Here is a 20,467-nt window from a genome sequence, read left to right on the forward strand (position 1 = left end):
CCGTAGATTTTCTTAAATAGATGTTTCTTCATTTGCTGTTTTCTCTTAGGATTATTTCCAAAGCTTTAAAAGGTTGTTTGTTGTTTTAAAATAATTTTCATCAAAACAGAAATAGACTCAGAGATATAGAGAAACAACTGATGGTTGCTAGATGGGAGGGTGGTGGGGATTGGGGAGAAGGTGAAGGGACTAGAAAGTACAAATTGGTAGTCACAAAATAGTCATGGGGATATGAAATACAGTATAGGGAATATAATCAATAATGTTGTAAAGATTATGTAGGATGCCAGATGGATAATGAATGGACTTACCAGGGGGATCACTTCATAGACTGTGTAGATGCCTGACCACTGCACTATACACCTGTAGCTGAAGTAGAATGATATTGAATGTCAACTATAGTTAAATATATATATGTGTGTGTATATCTATCTATCTATCTATCTATATATATTCACAGGATGTAAAGTACAGCATAGGGAATATAGTCAGTGGTATTGTAACAATTATATACAATGTCAGAGGGGTAGTAGATTGGGGGTGGTTTATCACTTTTGTAAGGGGTGTAAATGTCTTAATTATCATGTTGTTTTGTACAGTTGAAACTAATAAAATAAAATAATTTTCATCAGTTGCACTGGGGAGTGGGTCAGCTAAGCTCCTTATGCTGTTATGCCATTAGTCAATCTTTTGTCAACAAAAGTTAGCTGCCAGCAATCTAACACCAACAGGAGTTCCCAATCTGGGGCGTGGAAAAAGGAGAGACTATTCAAGTTAACAGTTTGCAAACTGGGGAGACACAGTCTTCAGTGGAAGGGTAAAAGCACTCACCTGAGACACAGGGAAGACCTGCTTTTTAAAGAGAAAGTGCAAATAAGGAATCTAAATTTGGAGTCTGATTAGTCCAAATAGTACTGGTCAGCTTCGTGTGTTCTGATTGGTTGATATGAAGCCATTCTCAACGTAAATGCAAATGAGGACATAGCTGTGCAGTGTTCCTATTGGAGGGGGCAGGTATCAGTCCATTGGGGTCCAATATGATTTTATAAGGGTGGACTCAAAGGAAAGGAACAGTGCAGGAGGCTGGTAGCTCATTCTGTGGCTTTTCTCTGATATCCACAGTGCATGTGTGGTCTCTGCCAGCAATAGCTGTTAGACTCATGAACTTGAGCCCAATTAACCACAAGGAGTCCTTCTTGGTAGGCATATTCCTTCTCCAAGGTCAATACTCTCTTGGTATTCTTGCAACTTTCCTTTAAGTTTACGTTTGTTTCAAGAAAAGTTAAATGAAAAAAAAATCACAAATAGATTAAAACATAAATAGCTTTTACATTTGCTATTTGTTATTATTCCTATATATCAGTAAAAAACACTAACAGTGTTTGTTCATAACGACAATCAGAACTCCTTTAAACCACCATCCTGAGTTCACAGCGTATTTTACGATCTGGCTGTGGCTAGGAGAGTGTGAGCAATTCAACAGAAAGAGACTCATTGTGGCTGGTGAGTAGGGTGTCTCTGGCCCTAACGCCGTGAATGTCAAGCCAGCAAACTTTTCCTGTGGAGTGAAGTGTTCGCACGAGGCCAGCACAAAGCCACGTAGCACAACGTCCGCCTCCAGGCTTTCGGTTTCCTTTCCTCCATTTTGTTTTCAAGTTTCCGGGAAAGTGAAGCCTGGCAGGCCGCAGCGGGAGGAAGGCCCCACCGTGGACCCGATGGTACGTGCCCGCACTCAATCCTGCTGCTTCGATTTTCCTCAGTCCTTGAGGTCTCTGTCATTGCTGGTTTCCGCGTCAATGTCGCCGCAGGTCCCGAGCGCCGCCTCTCGCGCCCCTGGCCACAGCTCCCGACTGGCACTTTCAGAACTGGGCGGGGGGTGCCCTGCAAGGGTCTGGAGTGCGGTGGGCCTCTGACTGGTGACGCAGTCCAGTAGATTCCTTATATCTGGTTTGCCCACGGGCGCCCGCTGGGGTGGAGCCCCCCGCTCCCGCACCCACTCCCGGCTCCCACCTCCTTGCCCCGCTCTCCTCGCGCCCCGGATTCTCAGGAGGGCTGCCAGAGGCTGTCCGGATCTCAGGGACGGTCCGCGGTGCCCCCGGATGCACCGGACCAAATTACCCCTGGTGGAAAACAAGCCGTGAGCTTCGGTGGCAGGTCGCCAGCATCCTGTAAACTTTGCTGAAGATCATCATGAGAGTTGCTCAGTACCTGGGGTGAACTGTTTACAAACATTTCGCAAGTTTCCTTTTAAAAAGTTGATGAGAAAGAGGAGTTTTTCCTGCTCAGTGTGTGTGCATGTTTGCCTTGATCGGGCAGGGGCAGCCGCCCTGGCGGGACATTTTACTCTCTCGCAATAACTTGGTGAAGTAGGTAGGGCAGGATTATTTCTCGAAGCATTTACATATAATATATTTTGGCAAGTTGCAAGGAAAGCTTGCTGTGGAAAAGTTCAGAATAACTGACTGGTAGATAAATTTATATAAAGCCTTAAAAAAAAAAGTGTTTCTGGCTCCCCTCTCCCTTCAAGAGAACTGGGAAAACGGAAGGTGATTGATTTCAAGTTGTTGCTTTTGGATGGTGTCCAGATTTTAACATGTAAACTGGATTACAGTAGAACAAAGGCCATTGAAATTCAGGCCAAGTTTTTGGTTCAAGACAATAAATAGTAAGTTCAAGGACGTTGAAGGTCTGCCAATGTTTTTATTTGTTGACATTTTAAATTTGTTTACGCAACGAGAGGTGGTGCCAGTAAGAAGGTGCTGACCATACTTGGAATTATTTTGAACACGGACAAACCCGGATGAATAGTCTGAAAGTCAGACCGGGCTCTGACCTGCTTTTGATAAGAAGTTTCAGATAAAAGGAACAACATTTTTTGTATTTTTTTGGTTTTGGTTCCCCTTAGAGGAAGAGAAAAACAACCAAAAACTTGGCTCAATTCCAACAAAACAAAACAAAAGACGAGTTTGGAAGGGAATTTTGAATGTTTTCATTTTTTATTTTACTTGTTTTACTTACAGCTTCTGGGTTGGCGGTCCTGATTAAAATTGGCTTTTTCTAACGACTTCATGTTTTACATTTCTGTTTGTAGCTGGCATTTGCATTCCCTTTAACTATCTTTACACCCTATCTTTCACCCGGTTTCTTAGGTGATCTTAGGTGAATCCACCGGCAGGTCTGCAGGAACTGGGTACCCCTTGCCCCCTGCCTCCTTGGGAGTCTTGTGCGACCGGGGCCGTTGGGAGGATAGTCAAGGGTAGTTTTTGTTTGTTTTAAAGAGCGGTGGCAGGAGGTATTGGAAGCAAAACGAAGGTGTTTTCGTTACTAGGTAGGTCATGCTCACCCGTTGCCGTGAGGTAGTGGGGCACAGCAGCGGCGTCCACTCAGTTACCGCCCTCCGCAGGCAATTTCCCGGAGCTACGCGCAGCCTCCTTGCCTAAACAAGGGAGAATTTATTCAGAGAGACACAGGTGTGTGCACAACCTTGTGGCGTTTTTAAGGTCCAGGCGGAGGGTTCTCAAACCTGAAGTGTCAGGTGAGCCACGCGTTCTGCCGGGGAGCTTGGAGGAGTTTCTCTCGGGTGCTCTGCCCTAAGGGGCTTCCCGACGCCTGCTTACACGAAGCAGCCTCTGACGCTACGTTCAGTTCCTCATCCTGTTTGCAGAATTTCCGACTCTGGTTTTTTGGCGCGGTGGGTCTGATCGTGTTCCACTTGGGTGCGCTCCTTTGCCCCCCGAGATCCAGCTGGAAGCGCCGGCGGCTGCCCCGGAGTGAGTAGACCGAGAACCCTGTTCGCTCCTCTTCTACTTGTGCTGGCGTCGCCCTGGACTCCGGAGCTGCCAGGGGGTACTGTGTCCCGATTTCGGCAGAAAAGGACTGAGTCTCCGACTTTTAGCCCTTTGGCCCTTCTTTGAGCCTCCTAGGGACTCATTCGCAGCACTCCTGTTAGTCACTCGGCGTGTAGCTTTTAAAATTTTCCTGGACTGCATTGATTATTTCTTTCTTGTAGAGCCCCCAAAGCTAATTAAACTCGTGTCACAGAGCTGTCAACGTGTACTCACACTTGTCCTTGCTTTCTTTACTATAAATTAGTGAGGTAAGAAACACTATTATTATTGAAATGCCCTATTTCTCTTTTACATTAAGCTCCTGTCACCACTTCTAGGAAGACTTCACAACCCAAGGTGGGTTCCTTTGCTCTATGCTTGCATATACTCAGTGGCTATTTTTGCAACATACCATAGGATTGCACTTAACACAGTGTTGGCATACTTTTTCTTCAAAAACTTTTCAGTCAAATTGTATTATAATTATTGGCGTTAAAATACATGCGAAAGTAATTAGAGAAAGCCCCCAGGAGTCCATTACCTAAGATAACCAAAGGTTGCTGTGTAGTTTCTTTTTCAGAAATGTGTGCACTCAAATACAGTCTTTTAAATGTTTTTAAAAATATACCGTATATTTTGCTTTATTTTGTATGGTGCTGTTTCTTCAATAGTGTTTCAGAATTACTTTTTTTTTCTTCTGTTAATACTCTGCTTTTCTCACATGTAATTTTACTCTCCTTTGGCAACAGTGTTTCTAATGAAAGATTTTTTTTTCTTTTAATGGCTGCTTTTCTTGTTTTTGAGAATGTGTGTATCAACAATTTACATTTCATGAATCTGCTTGTTCAGATGTCCGAATGTTTTTTCTCCCTCATCAGTTCTGGGTTTAGAGATAATTTCTTCTTTGATCCCATGCACATACAAATTTATATAATATATAATATATACCTATATTCTTGAATCTTTACAGATAAAACTGCTTTCTTTTCTACACTTTGTACCTTGTTCTGTATATGTTTCTTTGATGGTCCCCGCTTTTGGCCCCTTTGTCTTTATTTGACCATTTAAGTTCTTGTGCAAAACAGACAAAAAACTTCTTCATTATTTTCCTCATTCTAGATATTGAGTTTTCATCTTTAGTAATTCAGTACTTAAGAAAGAACTACTGTATTCCCACATGTATAAGACACACCCTTTTTCAAAAAATGTGGGGTCTAAAAGCTGGGTGCGTCTTATACAGTGGTTATATGAGTGCAAAAAAAAGCAAGCACAAAAAAAGTGGGAAATGCAAGTAAAAAAAAATCTACAACCACTGTAGAACCTTACAGTTTTAGAAATTGTGATAAGTGTAAAAGAAATTTTTAGCTAAAGGGGTGGGGAGATGCACCGTTTGCTAAAAGGCTGGGGTATGTCTGGTGAGCTTGCCTGGAGACATTGTATTCTGCCTGTTCAAGTTGAGGTCCTGCCAATTCTCAGGATGCCCTGCATATTCATATCTCAGTGGGGATTCCCAGACACCTGTAAGTTTTGGGTTTGCATGCTGCTTTCTGCAGCTGGCCAGGCAGGCTTCATTTCATTACCGTCTGGTTTTGTAGTTGTTGGGAAACTGCATTTAACTTGCCTGCTGTGACTTGGTGGATATGACCTTGCTTTCATGCTGTGCCATGACCTTGCTTCAGGTAGAGAAGCAGTATAAAGAATGGAATATTAAGTATGTCCTTGGATTGATTAAGGTGTGATGGGAACCAGTCATGCTGGCTGCTCTGTAGAAGGTTGTGGGAACTTGTTCCTGATAAACGGAAAGGTCATCTGATGAGAAATGGCACCAGTGGTTTGTGTTAGGGTGGAAGAAAGCAGTGAAGGTGGAGCTGTTGTGAGGATTTGGGAAGACCTGACCCAAGGTTTTGTCAAAAATTGCCAAGCAGCAGCAAGAGACCTGCTAAGGTTGAAAATCTCAAGGGTGTGGTGTGATCTTTCCCCATTCCTTCAGCATGACTTGCTACTCTAGATGTATGAGTGGAGGTGGCTCACTATCGAGAATGGGATGCTGGGGTGACAACCATCCTGCTTTTTCCAGCACTGAGAAATTTTCTGGGACACGGGACTTTTAGTGCTAAAACTGGAAAGTCCTGACAAATCAGGACCAGTTGGTTACTCAAGGTGTTGCAGAACTGGTGGTCAGGAGGCAAAAGGGTAAGAGAATTGAGGGTGTTGGCAAAAGGATGTTGGCATATGGTCTAGGTCCAGTATGGGGAGAAAGGGAAGTGGGCTATTACCTGGTAGCATCTTATGAAATTTTATTCTTTCGTTTGTTCGTTCATTCATTCATTCATTCATTCATTCAACCAATACAAATTGAGTGCCTACTATGAGTCAGGCACTGGGGTCTGCACAGAGGATTTAACTAAAAGGATACAAATGCCCTTATGGACTCCTGTTCTGTGGTGGATCGGGACCATTGGTGCTCAGAACCCATTCTCACCTCTGTCCAGAGGGTGGAAAACTATAGACTGTATTTCCCTGGGAGTTTTGTTTTGTCAGGTGCATTCATGCAAGATTTATATACAGAAGTGAGGTGGAGGCCAATAGCTGGCTGATTTTCTTAGTTTCCCTGCTGGCAGGCATGGTGGTGGTGGTGTGGGGATTTGGGCAGCAGTGTTATGGTGTCCAGTCACCAGATTTGTCGGTGTTGGAGTTAAGTGTGGTGGTGGGTCGCTTTCTCATCTCTGGGTCACTGCTGTGCAGGTGCTCTTGAGCTCAGTGCTCCCAGGGGCGGCCTCCTGATTCCTCACTGCCCTGGCTGAGAGACATGTCTTTCTGGGAGCCCCAGGAATGGTTCTCAGAAGCCCAGCCAAGAGCCCCTTCCTCTAGCCCTTGTATCAATTTTGTAAGCATACATATTAAATGCATTTCTGCTGAAAATACCTGGAGTGGTTTTTGTTTCTAGAACATGACATCCCTTTCTATTAGCCAATGCTGTGGAAATTAATTTTGGTAACTTAGATTAGCTTTGTTTAGTGTTTGAAATAATTGGTAACTGTCCCAAGACTTCCCCTGGAGAAATGAAACTGGAACTTATTTTAGTTTTGAAATGGTGACTGGGATGGATTTTATGTGGGTGTGGAAAAAAGGAAAGGAGTAGTTATTAAGTTAAAATTTGACAGTGATTGGAGGAAAGAGAAGGGGAATTCCTTAAAAATTTTTTAAAAGTACAAACAGACTCCAGTTTTGTCTGGCTAGCAAAGGTGAAATGTCTTGTGGGGTGAAACAAAACTAACAGAATGTTGATCACTTGGGAGGAATGGGTATTTTAACCCTACCAGACCGCTGTACCGATTTTTCGGTAATTTCTAATCATATCTTATCTAATCATATCTGTGTTGTGTGCATGGAAAAGCACTCCAGGTACAACAAGCAAAATCCTGGAGTGTCTTACCAAGACAATCCATGCAAGAAGGTGAAGAGCAACATCTGGTGCTCACTTTGCAAGAAGTACCTCTGTGCGAAACAAGGCTTATCCTGCTGGGTGGATTGGCACACAAAGGTGGAATATTGGCGCTAGATGAAAGGTAGACCTATTTTCTACAATGTCTCCAAGTTCCATCTTATTCTAACCTCTTGTTTGCATGTAACTAACATTTTTCTATATCATGTTGGTTTTTTCTCTTTAATGCTCAGGAGCCCAGGTATAGGGGACAGTTAGGTTCAGGGCCTCAGGTCTGGTAGGGTTAAAGCAGGAAAGAAAAAGAATTGGGCTTGGATAGCCCCATTGTCTGTCACCTGAGTGAGGTGAAGCAAGTGACTTCAGAGGAGATGCTGAGCAGGGCAGCTCAGGCAGGGCAGGGCTGGTAAGTGGTGGGCACTGCCCTTTTACAGACCTCTAAAGAACTCATTCTACCTGCCACCACCCCTTCTCACCCCCTCTTTCTTCTCTTTTGACCTGTTCTTTTTGAGAATAACTTTGGAACATTTCTAGGCTTACTTGTCCTAAGGTTTGTCTGTATCTACACCAAGGAAGCTCTAAAAGCATTTGAATACTGTGAGATAGTTTCTATATAAGTGTGGAAGAGATAGAAACTAATTTTTCAGTTTAAAAACCTATAGGGTTTTCTTTTGACTTACTGTTGTTCTCTAATTTTATTGCACTGTGGTCAGAGAATGTGGTGTGAGGTATATTTATTTTTAGTATCTGTGTACCTGTTGCTCAGCTTATGAAAGAAATTATTACAAATTCAGTCATTTTCCCTCTGTATTTTTATCTAGTTATATTCCACTCATCCTGTAATGGAAACCAATTCAGTATTTACTATCACTATGTTTTAATATTTTCACCACACACACACACACACACACACACACACACACACACACACACACACACACTCACACACTCACACACTTCCAAAACAATATATAGTATTATTTTTAACATTTAGGATTTTAATGCATACTTTAGCAACTTGCTTTTTGCCCAGGCAAAAATATTTGTTTTGCTGTTTTGCTTTTTGCTTGTTTGTGAGATTCATGTAGTTCTAGTTCATTCATTCTCAGGGCTGTATATTATTTTCATTAATGGACTATAACATTCTATTCAATCTTTGATAGACTTTTAGATAGTTTCCATTTTTTGCTATAACATTTATTGCTGCTTGGAACATTGTATATGTGTTTTGGTATACCAATCTGTGTTTTTTTTTAAAGGATGTTTATTTAGGAATGAAATTTTCATGTCATGGAGTAATATATGTTTTTATCTTTACCAGATATTGCCAAATTGTTTTTCAAAGTGGCTGGACCAATTTTTAATTCCTCCAGCAATGTATAAGATTTCATATTTCTCTGTATTTTCTATGGTATTTGGTAACAGATATTAGTACTTGACTAATGTGAAATAGTATCTCATTGTAGTTTAAATTTGCATTTTTCTGACTACTTGTGACTTGAACATATTTTCACATGATTAGTGGCTATTTGGGAGGTTCTTGTAGATTTTCTTCTAGAATTTTATGTCTTGGACTTTCGTACATATGGAATGTGGTATGAGGCAAGAACCCCAGTTTACCCCCTATCTATCTGAATAACCAGTTGTCCCAGCACTGTTTCTGGATGTTAATGTTCTTTCCGTATTGACTTACAGGGCCACCTCAGTCATCTGGGTGTGGACTGATTTCCAAGCTCTCATCTGTGTATTTGTTGTTTTGTTATCTATCCCTGTGCCATATTACTATACATTTATATTAAATCTTGATATCTAGAAGTTGGTTTGGGTTTAAAAGACACCCCAACAAAATAGTGATTATTTGGATGCAACCCTACCTCTTTCTTCCATACTCCCCTTTCGTAAGTGCCTATCACCTCTAGTCACAGTTAACTGCCCCCAACACTATCCCAATAGATACACACTGGTATTTTGCTGCATCCTGTTGGCCTGGCTCAACACGGGATCTGTAGTTTTCCTTTCGCAATTTTCTGTGAATATGCCAGATGCTACCACTGAGTAATTTGGATTTTGCTGCCAAACTATACCCCCATTAGGACAGAGGAAAGACAGCATGCCAGTTCTTTTGCTTAGTGTACATGACTGGCAGAAAATAGTCTTGCTGGAGGAAATGAACTGAGCAGATAATGTTTTTTATTCTTTATTTATTTATTTATTTATTTTATTATTTTTTTTTTAGCTGAGCTCAGCGGCAGCTCAGCTTGGGCTGGGAATCAAACTGGTGACCCTGTTGCTCAGAGCTCGTGCTCTTGAGTGAGCTCTTAACTAACTGAGCCACTTGGCTGGCCCTGAGCAGATAATGTTTTTAAAAATGATTATCTAATTTTGTTAACTGTTGATGACATTGTTATATCATTGATAATTATGAATTACAAAAGTTAGATTACTGTTTTTAGGGAGTTGAACATTTAATTTCTCATAGTTCTATTTGTTTTTTTGGTTTTTTTTCAGATGTCTGGCGACTTTGGATAATATCTCATTTCTTATTCTTATGTTTAATTATCTCTTGTTATTTCATACTTTCTAGTGTATATAAATATTTTATAGGTTAATTTATAATAACAACTGCGAACAATACTGTGACTTTTAGTGAATAGAAAAAGAACTTGACCTCCCTTCATGGAAACTAATGGCTACATTAAAGTACTGTTGCCTGTGAGTGGAGTATAGAGTTATGCTTTCTGGAACACATAAAATTAAAATTCAGCTTTCAGACTAAAAAAAAATAAAGTAGTCTGAGTACTAGTTATTTTTTACTTTCATTGAGCAATAATTTAGTAAATTTCATTACTCTATAGTTATTCACAAATGGCCACATTTAAGTGAATTTTGGATGAATGGGCATGGGATTGGCATAGACACATCAATACTTATTAATACATATACACTGGATAAAATGTCTATTTTTGTTAAGAGCTCACACATTTAGACTGGTTATGGGAGACCAGTGTAAAAGGTATGATGAATGAATGGTCTGTTTTAAAATAAAATATTTAAAAATTTTAAGAAATAAAATTGAAAATAAATGTAATGTTATTGCTCTCATTAATGAGCACTAAAATACTCATTCATATTTTAATTGGAACATTAGGAAAATTGTGCTTCCTCTAAGAATCTCTTTTGCTTTTCTTCTCTCTGACAGCAAGAACTACATTTTTAATGTCCCATATACCCTTTTTGCTTTGACTGCCAGGAAGTTTAGGGACTAATTCACAGCCTATTAAAATTTGTTTAGGCCTTTCTGGCCTGCATATTTGCATTGTGTTCTCCAACCTTACACCCCATTTGACTTTCTAACCTAAATTTTCTCCTTGTTCTCATGTAAGATTTTTTTGTACTTATTTGTTTTTATTGTAAGATGCCTCAAAGCTTTTATGAACTGAGATTGTATATAAATAAAATAGATTATTTATAAATAAGTAAAATAGATTCAGTGTTCATTTTACTAATATAGTTAGATAAATATATAAATATACTTGTATGCAAATACACAGCAACAGTTAGCAACTTGCCATTGGGTTGTGTTGCCAATTACTTGTTGCTAAGAGTAGCTTTTAACCTGAAATGTTCTCTGGTAGAATCAAAGTACTCTCGTAGAACAACACAAAAACTTATTTAATGTAAAATATAGGTATGAAACTTTACAGTGAACAGTGATTGCCATTTGCAACTTAATTTTTAAGAAAAAATAGGTTGAGTTCCAATGGATGAAGTTAAGAATATACTCATGGCATGACCTCCCCACCACTCCCACCCCGTCCCATCCCAGGACTGAGATCTTTCCCTGCATGCCCTGTTCCTCTTCCTTCCTTCCACTGATACCATTAGGAACTCTAGTGATAATTGCTGCCCTTCAGCAGTATATTGAGAGTCAGGGGCCTCTGGCACTTCCACAAGGGGTCCCCCAGGTTCTAAGAGCATTCATGATGAATCTGTGAAAAAGGCCTGTGACTTTGGGAGGATGGCAGTGGAGATTTATGCTTACAGGTGTGAATGAGGGATTTTCAAGTAGAACAACTGAAAAAAGGTGGGGGGGTAGGAACAGATGCCTCTTTCTGCCATCATTTTTGATACCCCACAGAGGGTTCCTTTTGCCAAGACCCATATTTATTTAAGCCTACCAGAGCGAGGTCACCAACAGAGGCAGTTAACCCTGTGACACCAGTTTTTCTGGTCCAGGGCTTAGTCATTGGGCTTTTTCCTCTTCCTCCTATCAGGGTCATTCATTTGTCACTTAGTCATTAACCCACTGTATGATTTTTCCCCTTACCATACTATATGTTCTGAAATTCAGATAAAGCGTGTGGGCTTTTTGGGAAATAATTTGTGTATAGTTTCATTTCCTTTAACATGTAGGTTATCTTCTTTCTCTTGGTCATGGGATCAGTTGCTTTGTTTACTGAGGACCGCTTTCTGTAGACTTAACAACATGAATTTAATGTGCTAGGTTCAAGAAACCAATGAGAAAAGAAGAGACTGTACTTTGAATAGGCATAAATTACTTTGATGAGAGGATTTAAAAATTCCCTTTTAACCACAGAACACCTCCACTGGAAAGGATTCTGAAAGAAATGAAGAAGACCATCAGAAATGAAGTCAGTTGCCTCGTGGCCTTCTGTTGACTGGATGAGAGCCTTGTTAATACAGTTCTTTGCAACAACACTCTACAGCATGACTGCTGAGGTCATCCATCAGGTTGAAGAGGCACTTGATGAAGATGAGAAGGAGATGCTTCTGTTTTTGTGCCGGGACATTGCTGCAGATGTGACTCCACTTAATGTCAGGGACCTTTTGGATATTTTAAGAGAGAGAGGAATGCTGTCTGTCATGCACTTGGCTGAGCTGCTCTACAGAGTGAGGCGGTTCGACTTGCTCAAACGGATCTTGAAGATAGACAGAATGACAATGGAGGCCCACCTGCTCAGGCACCCTCATCTTATTTCGGACTATAGGTAATTCATGAGCTCTTTCTGAGGCTGAAAGGGAATGAGGTGATCTAGACTTCCGAATGAGAGAAACAAAGACAGTAAGAAAGGCAGCCTTATTATTTTCTGTATCCACTGATCCAGCTGCTGTATAATGTTACTTTATCTCTTTGAACTCTTCGAATTCTTAGATTGAATTTGTTTAAAGTAATTGGGCAGAAGATCATAATGAAAGTTGAAAGGATGGATGGTATCTGTTTGCCTGATAGTAGAGTGAGAGACATAGAAATGATTAAGAGCTAGTAAGTCTTGCCAGCCTCTGATTGTGAGATCAGCAGTGGTCTTTGCTAGCTTGATTTTCCTTGCTGTCATCAGACCATGGTAATTTTTGGTACTGAGAAAGGAAATAACAAGTCTGATAAATGGCCTTTGTAGTAGAACTCTGTGATCCTTCCTGAACATCCCTGGTCTTTTCCTTGCAGAGGAAGCCAGTGGGGTGGGCTTCCTTTCTGTGAGTTCCTGTGAGGTCATTGCTTCTAGAGACCATGGAGAGTCCAGATTGAACATCTCTTCAGTTAACCGCCTGTAGCCCCCTTCAGTTCAGAGAGCACGTCTGTTGGAGTCCCCTTTAGTTCAGATAGCCTTTACGTTGTTCCTTCCTCCTGTTCACATAGTACTCTCTTGGCAGTTCTGGAGGGCACAGAAACCACCGGAAAGGCTGTTTCTGGGGAAAGGAAGAGAACTTGTACTCTTAAATTAGCAGTTCCTTTTCTTCAGACGACCAGCGTTTAGTTATATCAATAATGTATATTAAGAGATGATGTGTATTATTAAAAACTGTATTAAAAAGAGCTGAAAGCAGTGTGGGCCTTGGAAAGTGCCTGAGACTCAAGGTCTGAAGGCCTGTTTCAAGCCTCAGAACTGTCAGGTACAGGCTTTGGAGGCTGCGCCAGCCACTAACATTGGTTGAGCCTTCATTTTCCTACTTGTGAAGCTAAGAATTATAATACCTGACTTCACAAGTTTGTTTGTGAGGGTCATTTGTGCTCATTTAAGCAATTGTGCTAATTTAACATGGGAAGTACCTTTTAAAACTATGAAGCACTCTACAAATGTAATTGTAGTTACTGTTGATCGTCTTTCAGCTCTCTAACCATCATATAACATCACTAAACATTTTGGGGAGGCACCTACTGGGTTTTTGTAAGTTAGGACACTCTCTCCCTTTCCTGTTTCCTATATGGTAAGTGGAGGCAGTTTCTGAGGGCCTCTGGGCAGAAAGGCCAGGCCGTGGGAGGGGAGTGCTAGATTATTCATCTGTTCAGTGGGCCTTTTTGTGGGTTGACACGTGCCAGGTGTTTGGGAAGCACTAGAGCAAAAAAAAATGAAAGACTCTTCCATCCTCAAGACTCTATGAGAGTCTGATTGGGAAAACGGGCCTCTAAGCAGTGATGACAATTTCAAGGTAATAATGCTAACTTTATTATGGCCTGGGAGCTCCGCCAAAGCATGGTGATAGCTCCAATTGGAGCAGAGGTGACTGAGTCAGGAGGGGCTTTCTAGATCAAGACACCTATGGTCACAGTCCCCAAGGTCTAGATGCCTTTGACCCTTTGAGTTCTGGAGTGGGCTGGGATATCTAGGGTGTTACTTTGCTTTAGAGTCTTATGACTCAAAGTATGGTCCCTCTGTCAGCATCACATCAGCATCACCTGGGAGCATGTTAAACAGAGAAGACAAGATCACTTTGAATTCTATTTCTGTCTTCATCTTAGTCATTCATGTTCTTCACTTATTTCGTTGTAACTTCTGGGGGCGTTAGGGGATTCTTTAGGGAAGTTTTTATTCTCTGAGTTATTTTCAGAGCAGTTAGTTGGAAAGAGAAGTACCATCTCCTATTGAAAACTGGGGAAAAGATGAGTTTCCTCTTTGAGTTCTCTTAAGAGGTCTTCCTAGGATGTCTGTCTTATGGCAGAGGCATATTCAGATGGGGGTAAGAACTAGTCTTTTAGCCAATTTATTGGCACAGAGGAGGCGTAGGCTCTTAGTGTTCTCATGGGGACTAGTGTCTGAATTTACTAAAGCAACTTGTCTGTTTTATAGGGTTCTGATGACTGAGATTGGTGAAGATTTGGATAAAACTGATATGTCCTCATTACTTTTTCTCATGAGGGATTATATGGGCCGAAGCAAGATAGCCAAGGATAAGGTGAGTTTTCTTTTTCTTGGTTCATGCTCCCAAGAACCTATCAGAAGTTGGAGGATGCTTTATGGCGTGAACAGAGGGAAGCAAGCACTTGAGCAGGGAGACACACTGGGGATGAAAGCGGGAACTGAGAATAGTATGGATTTTTAAAATAATAACATTGATGGAGAGAAAATCTGTTTATGAATTGAAAGGAAATATCTTCTGTGTGATATCTTCTGGTGTGGCCCAGGGTGTTTCTTTCATCCTTGTATTTTATCCTTTATTTTTGTAAAATTCATAGGCCTGGCTTACACATCAGTTTTTCTCCCTGGTTTGACAGATCATCTGGGAGGGTTAGGCAGTTCATCTGCTTGTGCTGAGTAGAAACAGGTGGGAAGTGCTAGTCCATTCTCGTCTTGCTTTCCTTGCTCATTTATTTGTCCTCAGGTAGCTCAACGTCAGTGTGGAGTCATTAGGTTGCATGTGGAGATGGGGTGTGAGGCGGTCCTTGTGGTTGATATATCTGGGGAATGGCAGAAGTTGAGATTAGGGGTTGAAAACTAGGTAGGGGTGAAGATCTCAGGGATGTTGTGATTGCTTGAAAAGTATTTAAATTCCAGCTAATCCTATATGGTACTGCTAACCTAAGAACAAGCCAGGAAGAGCTCAGGTCTCTATTATATAACAATATGTCCTTAAAGGACCTGCCTTTGAGGACTCTGGTAAGTCATTGCTTGAGAATTTCCTCATGTTTCGCAATGATTGTAGTTTCTGAAATCTGGGAATACAGGGTGACTGTATACTCCCACTATCAAATGCAAAATGGAAAGGGAAATGAAAAAAAATAGAACTTTTTTTCTGGTGTCCCCTAATCAATTTATCACTCAATCATGCGTATAGATTTAATTAAATAAGTTTAAAAGTAAGGATAGTAGTTCAGTAACCAAATGTTAAACAGAAGGTAAATGAAATCAAAAGCAATACCTGTTTCTGAAGTATAGTTCTTTCCCAACCCCTATGGTTCAGGGTTAATTGACTAGTAAAATGCCCTAACCTTGTAATTTTGCCACCTCATTCCTGGAGTCAGAATAAGTTAGAACACCCAGTAATGTTTCAGGAACTTCAAAACTGTATCATTGGGATTTTTCTAGTAAAACCTTCTCCCCAGCTACCTTCTCTCCTCCTTTTTCAGGAAAGCCCTTAGAGTTTTTCAATATAACACCAACCTGATTTTTTGGAAGAGAATAAACTCAGGAGAATTTTACTGTATTTTTAGGGCCTGTTCTCTCCCCATACCCCTAATGACACAAAATGGCCCATGTGTCCATCCCCAAACTAGGTACAGGTGGGCCACCAAAAGGCTTCCAACCACCTCTTTGCTGAGTAAAATCCAGGCGTGTAATTTGCTGCTGGCCTTGGAGGGGTCTGGTTTAGCATTATTGAAGGTCTGAAAGGGCTCCTTTTCCTGTCACCTTTTCTTGTTGTTATAAATCACACGGCCTGAGGTTTGCATTTGGGACTTAACAGCCCTACTGACATTTGTTTCTTGTTGGTGGCTCTCTTAGAGCTTCTTGGATCTTGTGATGGAATTGGAGAAACTAAACCTGGTTGCTCCAGATCAACTGGATTTATTAGAAAAATGCCTAAAGAACATCCACAGAATAGACCTGAAGACAAAAATCCAGAAATACAAGCAGTCTGGTAAGCAGAATTTTGGCTTCTCAGTGGTCTAAGGAAAGTACCCTGTGCATAGTAGGTTTGGTTGGTAACGATTCATTTGTTGGGTGTGTGGATGGAATGGCACCTGAATGTCCACAGCTCCCACTAGAGTGTGATTAGAGATCATATCTCCTTGTATCCTTCATATCCCAGATCTGCTGACTTCATCACCCCACGCCTATGACCACAGAGTCTTGGCCCTCTGCAACATGCCACTAAGCAGTTCTTAATACTCCCACCTTCAAGAAATAGTCTGCACCAGGTGGAGGTGCTGTGGACATTCAGGACTTTTGAGTAGATGCTGAGCCCTGCTGCCTTGTTCCAGTGTTGACCTGACCATCATCCAACTCTGGGTGGTACCTTATCACTGAGGTGCCGTAGCTGCCCTGCAGGTGTTCTGAGTTTCACAAAATCTTCTCATGGAAAAGGGCATCTTTCCTGCTGATAACCCCTCCCTCCGAAAAGGGGACCAGATTCAGACTGGCCTTCTGTCACATGCCACTCCTGCCCCATTGTCTTTTAGATTCAGCCTCAGCATGGGCTCTGTTAGCAGTCCACTGCCACCAGAGTCACAGTTTCAAGGGCATGGTTGAGACCCAGTGATCTACAGACATCTTCCCCCGTCCCTGCCCTCTACCTCCCACACCTAAATGACTGATAAAAGGTCAAGTACAAGAGTAGAATTTTTAGATCTTTTTTTTTTTTTTAAAGATTTTATTGGGGAATTGGAGGAGGGGAACAGCGCTGGGGAATTGGGGGAAGGGGAACAGACAAGTTGCTGTCCTTTTGTTCTTCAGTCTAGTTGTGGAGGACTCGCTTCACTGGCCCATGTTGGTATTGTGATCAATGTGCTCTTCCCGGCTGAGGCAGATTGGTCACTGGCCATTGGATGGCCGCTCACGCTGGCCTCATGGCAACTCACGTCAGCTGCCGGCTGTCACGCTGGCTGCCGACCACTCAATAGCTGACGGCAGCCCACTGCAGCCCCACTGCAGCCTACGCCATCGCTAGCGACTCATGGCAGCCCAGCTCCAGGTCGAGCTGTTGTTCACCATCTTAGCTATAGAGGGCACGGTGTCACTGGCCCATGTAAGATCTGAACCGGCGGTCCTGTTGCTCAGAACTCGCACTCCCAAGCCAACTCTTAAACAACGAGCCACTTGGCTGGCCCTAGTCCATTCTTTTTTTTTTTTTCTCTTGCTTGGTGTTGATTTAAAGAGTACTTTTTTTTTTTTTTTCTTTTAGCTGAGCCATCCTGCCACCTATTGGCAGCTCAGCGGCAGCTCAGCTTGGGCTGGATGGACTTGGACTGCTGTTGCTCAGAGCTCAAACCCTTGAGCGAGCTCTTAATCAACTGAGCCACTCGGCCGGCCCTCCTAGTCCATTCTTAATGATGCTGGTGGAAGAGTCATCTGATCTGGTATTTTGAATTAAGTAAGATGGCTGGAAAATTGAGGGTATTTTGAAAGATGATGATTGACCCTGTACTGAGCCATTGTTGAAGATTCATTTGATAATAATTGGTAAATTTGAATTCAGTACCTCTCTTCTGCTTACAGCTCAAGGAGCGGGAACAAGTTATATCAGTGCTCTCCAGGCATCTCTCCCAAACTTGAGTCTCAAGGATCCTTCACATAACTTAAGAGTAAGTCTGAAGCAAATGTATGGAATCCCAGCATGAAACAGCTTCAGAACTTTGATTAAAAATATACATATCCTCACTTATACACCTTTTATAATATCTGAAAAAAATTGTAATAGAAATGGGCATTTGTCTTTAAAATATATATAATATCTTATGATTACAAAGCTAACATTGTCCTGATCTGAGAATTCTTCGGAATTATTCCATGTGAATCCTATGAAACTGCCTCCATTTAATCATTGTTTTTAATAGTTGAGCGTGGTTCTACTTTCTAGATGTATAATATGTTTAGCCTTTTCTTGTGTATATGTATTTAGATTGTTTCCAGTCTTTTGTTATTAAAAATAGTACTTCAAAATAAATATCTTTGTATTTACCTCTCTGAGCATTTGCTTATTTTAATAATTTCAGCAAAACATTTTTGTTATCGAGAGATGTTATTGATTTGTGAACATAAATATCACATAATCACTTCTGGTTGTTGTGTTAGTAGATGGTGCAGTGTCCTCAGAGTTATTCTTTAGTTAATTTTTGTATCTTGAGAATCTCATCCTTAGTGTAATCTCATTCTTATCGCTATCTAAAGATATGTGGAATTTGTAGTGAGGACTTAGACCACAGTGCAATTTCATGGTTAAATTATAAATGCTTTCATAAAAGTATGTGATGAAAACATTAACTATCCCTATGATATAGTTTCATGAGGAACATGAGTTATAAGAGATACCATTGAGCAATAGAATTTCAGAGCAAAAATGGATGTTAAGGATTATACTGTGCAGACCCCTTATTGAACAAATAAGGAAAGTTAGGCCTAAAGAACATTGTTTGCCCACCTCCAACTATCACCAGAACTGGGCCCAGTCCCTGGTTTTTCCTCCATACCATGGCATGCCATAGCTTAGATATAGCTATCATTTTCCAAGAATCAACTATGTTTCTTTTGTCCTTCTGAACCTCTTGATACCAAATCATGAGACAAACTTGATTTAGGATAGAGATCCAGATTTTCTGAGCTTTCATTGCTATTGCCTATCTAATATGAATTATACTGCCATTCTTAGTTAAAAGCCTGTTGTATTTTCACTATTGCTTTTCTATTTTGTTAATGAAAGTAATTGTGTTCATTGTCTATGAAGCCTATTGGGAACCAACATGCTCTGTGTGTAAACTTCTCCTTAAATTTGCTGTATTAATCTGTGACCCTGTTCATTCATTCATTTAGTAAGCAGGCACCGTGGCATATGAATTCAGTGAATTTCTCACAAGATTTAAGAGCCAAATACCCGGATGTTAACTCATACAAGGATACAAAAGTGCTTAAAAATTACAGCAGCAAATGACACATGACACCAACATATTATAGAATAAAAAAATTCTATGACTGCAGTATGATGCTTTTCAAATCTAGCTTTGCTTCAGTGTTATATGTCCTTAATACTATGTAAAAGTGAATGCACACCCATGTGGGGTTTGACCTTCTAATATCGTCAGTCACTGGTTATTAGTGATAAAAGCAACTTATATGTTTTTCTTTAATTAGACACACAGACTTAGCTACAGACACAGCTTAATGAACAGTTTACTTCTCTCTTTTGGCTAGGATAGCTTCAGAGGAGAACTGTCATTTGAAAGCTGAGCGTATCAGATGGTTGACAGTATGTGGTATGTGTACCTCTTACACAGGACCTGACATCTGAGAAGAGAAAGGGTCGGTTCAATCTTTCGTTCTCTGATTCATCAATCCCACTGTAGCCCTCAGAAGTGGTAGCTATTTTCAAGAATCAAGCCCACATGTGGCTTATGTATAGCTAGGCAATTATAGAAAAAAAATAACTGGGCATGTATTAAGTACTTCCATGTGCTAGGTACTGTGCTGAATGCTTTGTATACATTTAATTTTCACAAAAATTTTATAAGGTGGGTACTATTATTATCCTCATTTGGAAGACAAGGAAACAGACATATAGAGGTTAAATAGCTTGCTTGAGATTACACAGCTAGTAAGTGGCAGAATTGGGATTCATAGCCAGGTTTGTCCGGGCTAAAACTCCCACTGTTAACCATACATTGCCTCTATGTTAAAGGATTCGGTTGAAGGTCAATTGCATGTTCCAACAGCTTGTTCTGTCTTGGAGCTCTTAAAACAACTCTACTACACCATAACATCTGACTTTATTCAGCTGTTTTGAAACATTCTAATATGTTAGTTTGGCACATTTTCACGTTCATTGTATTTTCAGAGTTGCCTTGTTTCTTTGTAGAATATAGGATTCACAGAGTTAATGGCTCTTGCTATTCTTTATATAATTTAACAGTGAATGTGATATTTTTAATTTTTTTCCTGGGGAAAAATCCTATTAAGATATTTAAAGAGGTGTAATATAATGTGACTGAAAAAACTAACAAGGAATGTGACCTTATTCTTTATATTTGAAGCTTCAGAATGGGAGAAGTAAAGAACAAAGACTCATGGTCAAACAACTTAACGTTCAAAGTAAGACCCACTTTTCTTTATGTTCATTCTTTATAAATGCTTGATAATTCCAGTATAAAATGTTGCATTGTTTGAGTTGGCCATTTCCGTTAAATACATATCCTAATTAAGCTCTCAAAATAAAAAGCCGTTAAAATCTTAAAATGTATTCATTGGCATTTCTAGTT

At 40.6% G+C, this 20,467-nt stretch overlaps 1 protein-coding gene across 22 annotated transcripts in view; it reads left to right on the forward strand.

Annotated features, from left to right (window-relative positions):
• Positions 1-976: 976 nt before the first annotated feature.
• CFLAR (CASP8 and FADD like apoptosis regulator) overlaps positions 977-20,467 on the forward strand; it is a 41,648-nt gene continuing 22,157 nt past the window's right edge. For 3 of the 22 annotated variants that reach the window (XR_002123158.1, XM_019635693.1, XM_019635681.1), the window contains exons 1-6: positions 1,025-1,718; positions 11,867-12,278; positions 14,355-14,460; positions 16,005-16,140; positions 17,718-17,803; positions 20,243-20,300. Coding sequence is in view for 21 of the 22 variants with exons in the window: in XM_019635693.1 (XP_019491238.1) it covers positions 11,917-12,278; positions 14,355-14,460; positions 16,005-16,140; positions 17,718-17,803; positions 20,243-20,300 (748 nt within the window). In the remaining variant the exon portion in view is untranslated. The other 19 variants (XM_019635688.1, XM_019635686.1, XM_019635689.1 and 16 more) reach the window with 19 other exon arrangements.

Source organism: Hipposideros armiger, unplaced genomic scaffold (genome assembly GCF_001890085.2).
Source record: "Hipposideros armiger isolate ML-2016 unplaced genomic scaffold, ASM189008v1 scaffold_23, whole genome shotgun sequence".
In the NCBI taxonomy this organism is placed as follows: Eukaryota; Metazoa; Chordata; class Mammalia; order Chiroptera; family Hipposideridae; genus Hipposideros; species Hipposideros armiger.